Consider the following 14,866-nt stretch of genomic DNA (forward strand, 5'->3'; position numbering starts at 1 on the left):
GCATTTTTCTAAGGCTAACATTATAAATATCATAACACATAAAAATAAAAGTATACGAGATTATAAATTAATGTCTACACTCTACAGCTATGTGTGATACGAGTCGATAACAATGTGACGTGACATGACAGTTTTTACAAAAATGACTCTTTTGACTTTCCAGAACCTTGACGACCTCCATATTTTTTTGAACATTGTGACATAAAACTTCAGTTACTATTGAAAGTTTTTCGACATTAACTTTTAATCTTCATGATTTATAGTTTTCGAGTTATACTTGATCGAGTTTTGGATATTGTTTTTCCGCACACATTTTATCAGCGACTTATGTTAAAATTTCTAAGAATCTTCGCATACGGAGAAGTAGTTTTACAATTAGGGATAAATAAGTAAATAAAAGAAGGACCAAAATGAAGCAAAACTCACGTTTTGTTGTGACGAACCTCTGTCTCTTGCAAACGAAATAACATCAATGAGCCATCTGGCTCCTTTCCATACAATATTAACTTGCGATTGTAGATCCTGTAATTTGATTAATTTGTCCTTAGCCACACTCAACTCGGAAGAGCTGAAAGCTTCCCTATGATTATGCTGCGCCAAAGCAGTGTCAAGTTCTAGGATGCAGCTCAATCTTGAGTATCTGTTTATCACATCTTTTTGATAGGTAATTAGGTGCACCATTTCAAATACTTGGATAGGTAAAGATAGCAGATCTCCTCTCTTCAAAAGAATTTCTCTTGTCCCAGGTACAGAGCATGCAGTTTCCGCCGGCGGAACTGTTATCAGGAACGACACGTCCGATGTTAAGTCTATCACTTCAGCATCGTACAATCGATGATTCAGAGAATCTTCAACATTTATTTCCATATATCCAAACAGTCGTCTCGCCGTCGCAGAAACCAAATCCACGAATAGTTTTTGTTGTTCAGTCCCTTGGGTTTCGTTCGCTGCGTTCTCCTTTTCTTCGGTATCTTCAATGGCGGATTGCTCACTGGGCTGAATCCTGGTCATTTGTTTCAAGTAGTCCCATTCTTCCCTGCGGATAAAATTTTTGTAATACTATAGCAAAATTTTTTTTTATCATCTGAGCCATAATCTTTTTACAACAACTGTAATGTACGCATTGGACTTTGGGTGTTTCAGTTTCAGTGAAAATCTCCTATGTAGATAGGTAATAATGAAGTTTTGCCTGTTCAAGTTCTTAGTAATGTCGTTCACGGGATTATTCTAAGTTAAAATTGGTTCAAAATTTTTCTGCATGTACAGAATTTGTTTGTATCAAAAGTGATTGATCGTGATTAATTCTAACTATACTTACGCAGAGACATGAGGGTTGTCACGTATCTTGCAGTGAGGTAATACATTTGGAGTCTTGGATGGTACAACGACCTGAATCAAGTCAACGCTGCTCTGCATTTTTAGATATCCTAGGTACAAGCCTTTGGATAGCTTGATGCTGCTGACCTGATGATAGGTCATCTGATCCTGGATGCTGGCCATAAGAATATCAGCAACACTGCTATCTTCGTGGGTGATCAGTTTTTTAGTAACTTTGCTAAGCGGCAGCCAACGGCTATTCAAAACAGACACCAGCTTTGGCGATTTAACGTAATTTATAGTGGACAGAACCATGGTTCCTTGCACGTCTCTTATTGGTTTATGGTACAACTGACCCAAGTCTTGTATACAAAGAGCTGCCTGAAAAAAATTCCGTAGTTAGATAGGAATCATTACCACTCCGGCTTTATACGCACATGCATAAGAGTGCACAAATCATTGTTAATGAGTTAAAATTATCAATGATGACGTTCATTTGGATCTCATGGGTGAAGATTGACCTATCACTTCAGGAATTCAAAGTACCTTTCACGAGTATACTTCCTTTTTTTTTTATTGGATCTTCAAATCCATTTCTTTTCCCGTACCAATTAGTGGTGTTTTGAAATTTTTTTGAACATTGAGGTAATAAACAGATACATTCGACACATATTTTCATTGCAAAAAACCTTTGGTTTTTCCAATTAAAATATAGCCAACTACGTGTTGATCCAAGCAAGCGTATAAAAACATGTTTCATTCATACAAATCCATTTTTCTTCGTATGTATTCTATGAAAGATTTTTTTGTATATTTTTTGTCGGATTCCAGGGTCATTATTTTATGAAAAGACTCTATCTTCGTACTGGATTTAAATACGATTTAAATGCTGAGCTATAATACAACTGGAGCTATCACTACATGGCTTTCAGCCGAGAAAGATGGCTCGGAGGTGAAGTACTGTCTCTTTCGCACTGTACAGTCTTTCTAAGAACTTGTGCACCCCTTTCGCACGTGTTTCCTTTTATAAATCAGTAGCATTACATTTTAGCTTAGACTGTCCCACGCATGAGCAGTATCCGGTAGAAAGAGACAGCACTTTACCTCCGAGCTATCTCTCTCAGCTGAAAACCCACCACCGCAGTGATATTTCCAGTTGTATTATAGTTAAGTGGATCTCAAGCACTGTCAATATCGACAACGATTTTGAGCAAATTGGCGATGAAAACTGCCACCGCGGGTAGGGTAGCGCTACTTGTGCGACATCAGCACGGTCATTACATACAGGCCTTGAAACTCATTGAAATTTGCGTGGTGGGGGAAATACGCTTACGCTGCAGTTTTTGTTTTTCGACGCTGCCGCTAGTTCGCACTGTCGTAAGGTAATGTTCGCAAACATAACCTCTAAATTTCCCAAATTTTCCAAATGTACGTAAAAATGTTTTCAAGTATATCACTTAATACTTACCTCGAGAATTTTAGAAACAATATGATTTAATGGAGAATCTTTGTTGATACTGCCCTGCAATTTTTCTATCTTTTTCCCAAACAACCTTACTCTACCGTCCCGCCTCTAGCGGCCCCAACGGGAATTAAATGCTATTTCTTAAGCGTTCAGCCCCCACCACTAGAGTTTCCAGACCTGTATGTAGACCGTGGATAGCAATATGACTAGCACGGACTATTCGCGGATTCTTATCATGCCATCATTGCTATTCGTTTGCGGATGACCCAGTAGTGTCGTATTGCAATTTCAAACTCCGAATAGTGTAGATAATATAATACTTGCTCTTCTAATGTTGTACTTAATTATCACACTAAAGCTACAAATACAATGGGTACTAAAATGATAGGTACAATACTAAATGTATAATAATACTGAATCACAATATTGATGCAATAAGTATCATTAGCTGCACAATTTTCCCGATACTGACAGCGTTTCAGATGGTATTTAATTTTTTAACAGTTTAATCCTGTAGCGATCTAATTCCGGAAATAGTTGTCTTTAATCGAGAATACCTATTTTTCCGCTTAATTGAATCGACGTGCATAATTTTGGAATATTTTTTGTAAAAGGCTGATGTTTTTCCAATGAGAACGTACAATGAAGAAAACTTCTCAACAAATAGCAGAGGACCGGCAAAATTGGTCGAACTGCGATGTCCAATCTGGAAAAATTTGTGTCGTTGGTGCATGAAAACGGGTGGATTGAAAAATCTATAAAAATATCAAAGTATACTGTCATAAAGTACTGCGTATTCCTTACGCTACAGATCAATCAGTGACCATGAGGTCCAAACGCACATTATAATTTAGAATTTTGACACGATATCGAAGTTAGCATGGTGACTAATGACTTACTTGCATTTGAGCAGCAGCCTGGAGCAATTTGATCCTAAAATGAATGGTTGAACTGCTATGACTTTTTTCCATGTCTTGTCTCAAAGACTTGACATCGTCCCAAGTACAAGCGACTTTCATGAGCCAGTGAAAATCGTTGTAAATACAGCTGGGATAGGTTTCGTCGATTTCGATAACCGGCAAGAAGTCCTCATTGGTGACTAGCACCTTATCTTCATGATACAACAAACACGCCAAGTAAACGCCCCTTCTCAAATTTTTCTGAAACTTACTCGTAGCTGTAAACAGTTGTTTGATAGTCGTCTTTTTCCTGTGATTTCTTCGCTGTACGGCCGGTGTTTCCTGCGTGTATTCTGGTCGCCTGATATCCGTAAATAACGTATCCAATTGCTGAAGGCGACCAGCGAAACGCGGCAAGCGGCCATCAATGTCTCTCCAGCCTGAAATAAATTAAGTTTTTCAAAAATCCAGTTATTCGTTCACGGGGTGAGAAGTGTTAGTATTTAGCAAGCAGCCATCGTAATCGGTACTCACTACTTGGGGTAACGTGGGCAGGGGTGGACGGTCTAAACCTGCTGTAACCTTTCAGATTACCCGCGGCAGCTCTGAAATAGTATCTTTGCCCTTGCGTGAGATCGTCGACTCTGCACTCCCGTTGCTTCATGTCCAAAACTTCCCTGTCTCCGCATATGATGGAAAAATCTTCCCTGACGCTCCACTGTACCTTGAATTTAGTACAGATTGGAGAATCGTGAGAATCCGGCTCCTGAAATCTGACCGTTACGGAAGTTGTTCCAGTAACATCAACTGCCACCAGAAACGGCATATCTGGCGGACCTGGAATGCAAAATCGATCATTGAGATTGAATTTGCGTACTTTTTTGATGAAAGTAAACAAAGCGGTGATCATCTTACGGGCTTGATCAAATCCTAGCAACATTTTTCTCAATGCTCTGGCTCTCCTCTCCCACAGCGCAAGTTGCTTATCTTCGGCGTTACCTCCGCATCCTGTCAAATTATTCTGCGGTGTCGAGAAACTCGCTCTGTGACTTGGTGGCTCCAGAAGTGTAGTTCCCATACTAGTCGAACTGCCACCAAGCTCTTGGACTCTGTGCTCAGCCTCGGAAAGTAGGGATGCCAAATGACTGCCAAGCGACTCTGGCGATTTGACTAAAAATACAGAGTTCATGGTCTTACATAAATGGATGATCGATCTTTGTAAGGAAAGTCCCTACAGAAAGGCCTTTTTTTCTCTATCTCTCTACCCAAAATGGTTGCTTCATTTCGGTTGTGTACCAATTTTTCTATTATATTCTTTGGCATTAAGTAGCATGAAAGCTGGAAATGATTATACAGCCAAAATTTTGATTTATTGCCAGTGTTTGACTCGTCTATCAAGTATTTTATAAATATTTTCTTTCGTAACAGTGGCCATGTGTACAGTTGACTTCCGTTATGCTACATTACAAAGTTGTAAATCTGAGGCTGTTTTTCTTATTTTCAAAAAAGTTCGCTTTTTAAAAATTTTATTCATCTTGAGTAACCCAGTCATACTTTCAGATGAATGCCTTCTGCTTCCGGTATTAACTCAAGATCTGAATGTGCTGTAATACATGAGATTCGGGTACGTTACGTTGATGTAACCATGGATATTTAGGGCAAACCATTTGCAACGTTGAGATTATCTGAACTTCAGTTAACCGTATAAGAAAATAAAACATACGCTCATATTACGCAAAGTAGACTTTTTCAAAGTTAGTCCAAAGTTGTAAAATAGTGAGTTTTTTCCAACTTTAACCTCGTTTTAATACTTCATACCGGTGGTTCATTCTCTATTTTAAATGAATATCAGGACACAATCTGAAAAGGATAACTTCTTCCCTTTCGGAAAAAATCCTCAACTTGAGTGTAAATTCCCACCTTATTTTTTTTTTTTTTTTTTTTCAAGTGAAATTAACGTTATCTATGAGTTGGGGGTACGAATTTACATCGATGTTGCGTTTTTTCCGTGAGGATTACCTTACAAGATTTCAAATATTTATAGGTACTCTGGACACTGACAAATTTTCTTCAACAGCTTATTTACCTCAATAAGGTGAATGGTAGTAAACAGAAAATGATGCAGTTACCACCCATTTTTCATTGGGAGATTTCGTTTTTGCAAATAGAAAAATCACTTTAGTAGACAATTTGGTATGAGGCTGAGTTAAGTTTCTTTCACTGCGATGAATGACGGAGCAATTATCTATATTGCGTCTGCTATACCTGTTATAATTGACCCTGACGTGTCTTACACATTATGTTGCGTGTATAATGGAGTAAGATCGTAAGCGCCATTATACAAAAGTCCGTCATTCGAAAAGTTGAAAGGTCGTCAAATTATTTTGTGCTTGTATTTACGCGAGAAACATAGAAATCAGTTCAAAAACATTCAAATTGAATAATCGATAAGTTAGAAGCAAAAGGCCGTATGTGGATGTACACGGCTTTTGGTATTCAAAGGATGACCTAAAAAAAATAGTAACGTAAGGGTGGAATATCGGGTCTGTCCATATCTGTATACAACTTCCTACTTTTAATTTCTCAACTTGATAATTCTGAGCAAATATTTTGTTCTCTTTATTTTTTTGAAGCAAATGGTAAAAAAATAGAAGTCATTAGGTATCGCATGTTTAGGCAAAACCGCGTTTTTGGGATTTCTGATCTTATTTCACTTGACACACGGATGTCTTGTGGGTTTGGTTTTTAAATATCAGTTAGTCAGGTTGTCGGTAAAATATATTAATTGTTTCCAAGGAGTAAATTATCTTCATAATGCAATGAGAAATGCAAACGTTGGTATAATGTATCGCATTTATTGTTAAACAGACACGAGTTGGCGAGCTGGGTATTAATTGCACGAGTGTGTATTATTACCGAAGTGAAACGTGGAGCTATAAACAATTGATATTCACACCACGTGGAAGGCAACTAGCAAAATATTTTAACGAGTGAGACATGCAGTGAGTTGTTATTTTCGTTCATTACTAATTAAAATGGTGATGAAACAGGATAAAATTAGCTGGGTACAGGTAAAAGAGGATTACTGTGAAGAGTTACCCTTGACATTTAATTCATGAAAATTTATCTCGCTGTTGGTGATAAATGTTGTGTTGATGTAAAGTTTTGCCAAGCAACTCGCCAGCATCATCTTGAAAACTGCGTTCGCTTGGGATCAAATTTCTTAACTATTACATTCTGGGGCGATGCCGCTCGATCAGCTCACACTCAAAATCATTGACCACTCATAATCATTTTGGTATTATGGTTATCGATTTGCTCGACGGCACTAAAAAGTTGGAGATAATGTGTTTCCAATTGAAACATAATTGATATCGTTTCATTCACTTCGTTGCTGGCTGGGTAATTAAAAAATCTTTTTTTTATTGCAACAAATGATGAGCTAGGTAAGGAACGGTGTAAAAAGAATTCAACATACAAATCGCGTTTAATCAATACGATAATTATGATGTTTTATAATCGGCACTAAAGTTATGCCATAAAAACATAGCGTGTAATGAAAGATCGTTGAACTTGTTTGGCAAGGAAAACCGCTGGGATAGGTATTCCTTTTTTTGTTCGTCCTCGTTGTGTCGATTGATTGAAATCTTTTTTTCAGTTCCTTCGACCTCGACTTCGCATTCCCGTTTCATTTCCAACTCTTCTTGCAGATGTCATCAAACTCGATATTTCGCTGAACTTTCCTCTCGTTTATAGAATGCGCATAATCTTATAACCGGATAACGCGTTCCGCGGGTAAACTTTTCACTTTCGATCATTGGACATGGCGTAGGAAAAACTCGCCGTCGGTTATCACACTTTAAAAGAACTTGACAAAATATCAGAGACGCAAACGAACGTTGACATTACCGCGAGTCGAGTAGCAAGTTGCCGCTGGCAACCGGGCAGAACAGGCCGAGAGCTAAGCAAAGCCAGTGACTGTCAGACGGACGGGCGACTGACTGAGAAAGGAACAAATCATGAAGTACCTAGTGGTTACCGTCTTTACACGTATTTACGTATACTATACGCTTTCGCAGGTGAGCGTAAGACTGTGTAGAAGTATAACATGTTTGCAGGCGTGTAAGTCGGCACCAATAAACCGAGTTGCGACTATACTCCGCGTTGATGTGGCCGCGCGGGTTTCTGGTCACATGGCGCATGTAAGTGCTTCTCGAAGGTACGTATACACGTATCCTCGACATATAGGTATAGGTATGAGGTTCAATCCGTTCAACGTTGTGGAACATGCTCTGCGTTGAAATTGAGCACATCGTTGTCCGTAATGAAAACGCAATACTAAAAGAAATCCGTCCATTTTTTTGCCACTTTCCATTTCAATATTTAGAACTATTGTGTACGGCTTGTCGGGATGTCGACAAACTTTTTCGGTAAGACGATGGGCGCAGGTAATATAGTTTTCGTGTGATACAGCGTGTCCCATAATTCGTGGATAGTAAGTTTGCTTAGCGGTGTTGTAGTCAAAAAATTAATTGACGAAATATGCGACAAAGCTGTACATCCGCTCATTTAGGGTATTATACATTTTCCTTTGCTTCTGATTTACTCGAAATATAAAAATCGGGTGTTTTCAGCTCTCTAATTACACATATGAACGTAAAATTTAGGCATTTAAAATGGTAGATGTGATATGACTGATAATATAGCAAGAAGTTATTTCGTGCGTTGAAAATAATGTGCAATGCAATATTACCTTAACCTGTTTTACCGACCAGCATAGGTGGCGCTTTATAAAGAAAGCTAATCTAGGTTCTCTGTATTCCCTGTTTAATTTTCAGCTTTCTTCTACGCGCTCATGTTGTAACAAGCTCATGTATTTTTTCTTCTTCGGTTTACTACTTAATAAACCGTATGCTTATATCAAGACCCTCAACAGATTTGGATGAAACTTTGGTAACACGGGGGGATTTTGAGAACACGAAATGCAAAGATTCATCGTAGCGGATCCAAAGACTTAGCAATATTGAAATTCTGGACCAAGTTCTACTGAAATGAAATAGTTTCTTTTGTATTCTATTTTTGTCTGCTATTTTGAATTCCTGAATTTAAAGTTTAGATTATTGACTGACTTGAGAAAACAACAAGATTTTTAAACTTTTAGTCAATCAGACGTTATGATAAAAATATGGGTCCCTGATGTGTGAATGGTTAGTTTCGTTGCATTATACCTATTGGGAATGAATGCATGGCTAAGTAATACGGCTCTGAGAACTTGAATACCAATAGATGGTTTTAGGTCAATTATGTAAATAGAAAAGCACAGAAAATTTAGTGCTTGTAAGGCTTTAGTTTTGTCTCGTAGAATAAATAGACTGGAAAAAAAGGTGCAAGATGTCTTTTAAAATTAAATACGGCCAATTTAAAGTAGTTAATTTTTTTGCCACCAGTTGTTGCTACACCGGATTTTCATTCCTAATCGCTTCGTCAATATGCGCAATTGTGAAATAATTTCATCTGCATAACGCATTCTCGACCACAGTTTCAAGTACCTCGCTTGAACACCAGATTGTGAAGTAATAGATTATAATTTTTACAAAGTTTCTCCACCTGCAGGTGTTACGCCCCTGGGATTGTTCTCTTGGGCGCGAAACTTACACACTAGAGTTTCTTAGTTAGGGTAAAAATACTCTACCAATCCGAATGGCCACTTTCAAATTGATTAGCCCTAACCTCGCTTATGCAGATACTATTTGTATTCTCGGGTTGGCATACAAGCGTCCTTTGTTGGTTGTATTAGTATTCTCTTATTATTGTTCGCCATTTAAAACGGCTGCTACTCGTACGTCCTTGACCCTCTTATTCTGCCAAAGGATAAACTAGCTTTTACCGAAAACACCTGATGACTGCCAATAAATTTTCTGCATGCTGAGATTAGCGTCATAATATGCAAATTGAGTGCTAAACGACAACATAAATTCAGTTGAAAAATTTGAGGCGTAACACCACTGTAGAAACAAAAGAATAGCGCATTTTTGGTCACTTTTTTTAGGTGGAAGATAAGGTAATAAGATAATAATATTTAAGGAAGTTATTATAGGCATATATTTAAGTAGAATGCAAAAAATTATTATGAACAAATATTAAAAAATGGCGACACTGAAACCATTTTCGCGAGACATGTTGAATTCTGCGGTACGCTATGTGACTGGTGCAAATTTGAAATCGAGAAAAAAGAAAAAAACTACGTAATCTACATGTCTATAGCTAGAGAAATGCGTAGGGAATTTTGAAAATATTAATTTTTGTGTAATTGGCGGGTATTTGAGTGAAAATTTTCAATTTTCGACTTAAAAACGTGCACTTATTTGTTAACAAATAATGCTTAAATTCACTTATCGAAAATCCCCTACGCATTTCTGTAGCGATTAATACGTAGATTAAGTGATAATTTTCCTCATTCAAATTTGCACCAATTATACTGCGTGCCGCATGTCTCGCGAGAATGGCTCCAATGTCACTATTTTTTTAATATTTGTTGATAATAGTTTGTATTATACTTAAATATGTGCCCAATAACTTCCTCAAATATCATCTCATTATCTTTTCGTCTATGTAGAAAAAAAAGGTGTATTTTACCCAGTCAAGAATTTGCAAATGATGAACTAAACGGCAACGTTGTCATACGATCATTTTGAAGTTAGTAACGTTATGGTAACCATTGATGCTGAAGAAAAACCGTTATTTTGCGATTTTTGAACTGTTTGAAATTCAGTAAACCGTAATAAAACAATATATACTCGTATTTTGCAATCTTAGTTCCTTCAAAATCATTGTACACCTAAGAAAATAGTGATTTTCTCCCAATGTTCCGTGACGGTAACGTTGCTAACTTCAATCTTGTGACATAAGACCGTTCTTTTAATGTTCACATTTCACGGATAAGAGTCTGGAATTTTGAAATGGCATAAAATATTTTAATACATTTGTCAAAATATGTAAGCAGTTTCCTGCATAGGCTACAGACAGAATACTGTGTAACAGAATAATCACATGAATTTTTAATATTTGTTGATCAATCATCCGAGGTTTAGTGTATTCGTGACTTAAACTTTTCTTTGCTATCTTTGGCAACGCAACTATGTACGTAATTCTCAAATCAATTTTCAGTACAAAAAAAATTGAAACGAAATGATTTGCACAATTTAATCGTAATCAAGTATCAATTTCTACTTTTCTTCATGTAATTACCTTTATTATATTTATAAAAAAATTTAAAAAAGAATTTATAATTTTTAAATAAAGTGCAAGCGCAAAAAGAAAGAGGAGGTAATTTTACATAAAAAAGATCTTCGATTTTTTTTTGATATCGTCAAAACTGTGGGCGCTAGAATTTTTTTAAATCAACGGTTAAGTCCTGCCTTAAGAATTGACGACGCGCGCGCGCACATTCTGCCTAACTTGCCGTAACTTTTTCGATCTAATCAAACTTAAAAACATAAGAAGTATATTGGAAATGAATATAAAAACTTGTTCAAAAACCTGAAATAAATAGTAAGAAGCCGATTTTTCATTTATTTATCAATACATGAAGTAACGTGTTGTGAACTTTCCCGCTTTTTCAACATAAATTGTTTTTATTTAATCAATTTCTACAGAAAAATTCTGCGATTGGTGGATTTTGCTCTTGAAACAGTATCCTTGAAGGTATATGGGATGACAAATGATAATTCAATTTATTGAAAAGAATGTAGGTCTTTGAAAATTTCTTGAAAAATTTGTTCTTCTTTTTTAACGTCCAATTTCAAGTGACGATTGCATTTTTTCAGACTACTAACCAAGATTCGGGTAGTATAAATTTTGAAGTTTGAAATGTTTCCTTTTCAACTGTATAAACGGTTTTCTAAGAAGAAATCAATAAATAGATTTGTTTACAAAAAAAGGAAGAAGGATAATTCTAGAATTTGAAGAGGCAGAAAAACGGTACAAACAAACACCTATAGCTTTTAAAATGAACATCTTATCAAATTTTTATTTTATGCAGGCAATTGGCACTTTCTCTATAAGAATCGAATTGAAAAAGGTATTGGCCAAAAACTGTAATTTCAAAACTAAATTGTTTACATTTGCCGGAGACAATAATACGGTGGTAAACTGTTTCAGGTAGATTCTTTACAATTAGATACAAAAGAAGTTTGTTCATCTCGCAAACCATGTCATTTTTTTTCTTTACAACATTACGCGCCTCTATCGGATTTATCGCGCACTACTCATTTCTGGCCTCACTAAGCGGCTTGTTAGTCATTTTACGATATGGGTCACCTTTTTTCTGTTCTACTTTATGGCTAGCACTATTAAGGACAAGCCAAAGAAAGGATAGGTTGAGTGGCCTATGTAACCGAGCAAATTGGTGACCTCACCACGCGCATGCGCAGAGTTCTTTATCAATAGGTTTTCATGTAGGATTGTCAAAAGTATTATTTAAAAACTCGATTTTGTTATGACTGGGGTATAAAAAAGTGAATGTCATTGGTTTTCGTCAATACTGACCTCGTAATTGATTAATGCAAAATAAATGCAACTTCTGTATACAGTTCGGATTTTACATAGGGATTAAGACTAATCGTACCCAATTTATTTTGATGTACTCTCTGTCAACACAGAACATTTTCATAGACGAAAGCTAAAAAAATGAGTTTTCTCAATTGTTGAGTATTGGGTTCGAAAATTGATTTCATTATTATTTTGTCTGTAACGATTTCCACATGAATGACGTAAATTTTACGCTATTTTGTACGAACTGAAAGATATAGGGGAAAAATGCGGATTTTGCATCAGAATGTACAGAATTTAACACGTAATCGTATAAAATTCTTAACAAGATATATTAAATTTTTCCTTGAAAATACCTGCAGATTCAACGAACTTCGTTAACAAATGCTTGGTCAACCTCATCCTGATTCACTAACTTTATATTTTCACTATTTATCCAGTGCAGAATCTTCAACACAGGTTTAAAAAAAAAAAAGAAACAGAGACTGTATCCTCTGCCCTCGAGCAAAACTGAAAATGATTTGGAGCTTTAAATAGTAAGATACTATGCCTGTATCTGCCAGTGTGAATTATTCTTGGTGGGGGAACTCATCATAAAAACCACTGATACATTCCTTTTGACAAAGTGCTTGCGTTTCTTTAATGAAGAAGGAAAATATGATATCATTGGCATCCGGCCGTAGTTACGTGCACGCGCAGATACTTTTTATTCTCTTTCTCTGTAACTAATTCAACTATTGCGGTCGCTATATTATTGTGAATATTTCCTCCTTTTCGTTTAATCGGTTGTTTTTTTCCGTCATAAATGAAATGTAAACACATCGATTAAACGCGGGAAATGTACGCGTGCGTCGAGGTTTTATTGTTCTCTTTAGTCTTAATTCTAACAGTTCTTAACATCCTAAACAATTTTTTTTCTGTACAAATTTCCTAGTCTGACACGTCCTGACAATAAAGTCACTTTTTGTCGTTTTAATCCAATTTCACTGAAACCCTTACAAGTATATCTAATTACACTGAATTCAATCGTTCAAATGACGTAAAGTAAATGATTTGCCTGTAGAATAAAAAAATCTCAGTCATCTATTCACTAATGCGTCATTACGAAACGTTCTGCACGCTATTGTCATTCAGCTGAACCAAATGTTTTTTTTTTAAATTTTCGATCGATTTTCCGAACTTTCTTAGTGACCAAATAAGTGCAATCATAAACAATGTCATTTCCCAAAGTTTCATATAAGTCACCGCTCACAGAAGAAAACTGTATGAAAAACCATTGGCTGAATTTGTGGCTAAAACATGAAGACTTGACAATCCTGTTAAGGGTGTCGATTCAGACTATAGTGTCAATTTCTTGGTGTTGTTTTGAATTCGAAGTTCAAATTTGGGTCACGTTTTCCGCTCAATGTCAAAAAAAAAAATATAGCAATGTAGCCCATTATACTTGCCTCGCGTTACAATTAGCCAGAAGAAATTTGTTTTCAATGCTTGGTGAAAGCCATGACACAGATATCATGTTTCGCTTTCAATCCAAGCTCAAGACAAGCAATATTTGGCTATAGTAGGGTTGTGCGATGAATCGATTGATCGTGGATTAAGATCACTTGTTGTTCCAACTAATGGATTATGAAAAAAAAATTAATTAAGCACAGTAATTGATTAATCGTAAGAAGAATTAATCGATTTTTTCGCTTAATTGATTAAACGGAAATCAATTATTTTGGAAAAGCATTAATTGTAAGGGTAGACTAATCATAGCTCCCAATTTATCGAAAAAAGATTAAAAGAAAATATTATTCATAAAAGTTTCAGATTAATCGTAAGAAACAGGTAATAAACATTACTGATCGATCGATTAATAGAAAAACCGATTACACGTTTAATTAAGTAAACAAACTATAGGCGCTTTTGGGGCCCTTTTACTTGGTTCGGTGTGAGATTCCGAAGAAAGTCGCACTTTCCTACTTCTCCGCAACACTTTGAGGGATTGTTATTGCGGGAATGCAAGGAGGAAATGCTTTTCAGATTTAACGCACCATGTTTACTACTTAAATTATGTGGGAGAATTCTAGTAATTATCATTGTGTGACGCCTATAGGTGAAGTGAGTTTTCCTACACTGCTAACTAATTACTGAAGTGGGTTTTCCAAGAATTGGACGACATTGTATTGAAGACAGATAAGCTTTCAAAAATGAAGATTCACATTCAATCAAATGATATATTTTTTCTTGCGAGTAAATTTATTCTACTGTTACGTCTGGCCTACTTTCTGACCACTTATTACTAACCTGCCAATTTTCTCAAATTATTTTTCTTAACCATTTTGCCTCCTACTTGTCTTTTTAAGATTAGCTACATTTGCTCCCCACTACTCTGAATTCCTACACTTTGTCTCAAGCTTACTTTTATTTCGACTTTTTTAAACTAGGTATACTTCTAGTCTATTCTTCAACAAGTCAACTTACAATTCATTAGTATTCCATACTGCGTAAAGAATGTCAATCCCAGATATCAACAAGCCGAATACTTCTAAATCATTCTCCAAATATCAATTCCAACATTTATAATAATAAACAGAAATCCATTTCGTACGAGCGAACGCGTTCATACTCCATATTCTTTACTGTTATACAT

General features: G+C 36.1%; 1 protein-coding gene across 8 annotated transcripts in view; it reads right to left on the reverse strand.

Moving 5' to 3' along the window:
- wake (wide awake) overlaps positions 1 to 14,866 on the reverse strand; it is a 292,797-nt gene that overhangs the window by 6,107 nt on the left and 271,824 nt on the right. For all 8 annotated transcript variants that reach the window (XR_006881953.2, XM_069134081.1, XM_069134080.1 and 5 more), the window contains 5 exons: positions 4,597 to 4,851; positions 4,216 to 4,518; positions 3,682 to 4,121; positions 1,319 to 1,698; positions 427 to 1,036 (listed from right to left, as the gene is read on the reverse strand). Coding sequence is in view for 7 of the 8 variants with exons in the window: in XM_069134081.1 (XP_068990182.1) it covers positions 427 to 1,036; positions 1,319 to 1,698; positions 3,682 to 4,121; positions 4,216 to 4,518; positions 4,597 to 4,851 (1,988 nt within the window). In the remaining variant the exon portion in view is untranslated. The remainder of the gene's footprint in view (positions 1 to 426; positions 1,037 to 1,318; positions 1,699 to 3,681; positions 4,122 to 4,215; positions 4,519 to 4,596; positions 4,852 to 14,866) is intronic.

This window comes from Neodiprion pinetum, chromosome 3 (genome assembly GCF_021155775.2).
Source record: "Neodiprion pinetum isolate iyNeoPine1 chromosome 3, iyNeoPine1.2, whole genome shotgun sequence".
NCBI classification, from domain to species: domain Eukaryota; kingdom Metazoa; phylum Arthropoda; class Insecta; order Hymenoptera; family Diprionidae; genus Neodiprion; species Neodiprion pinetum.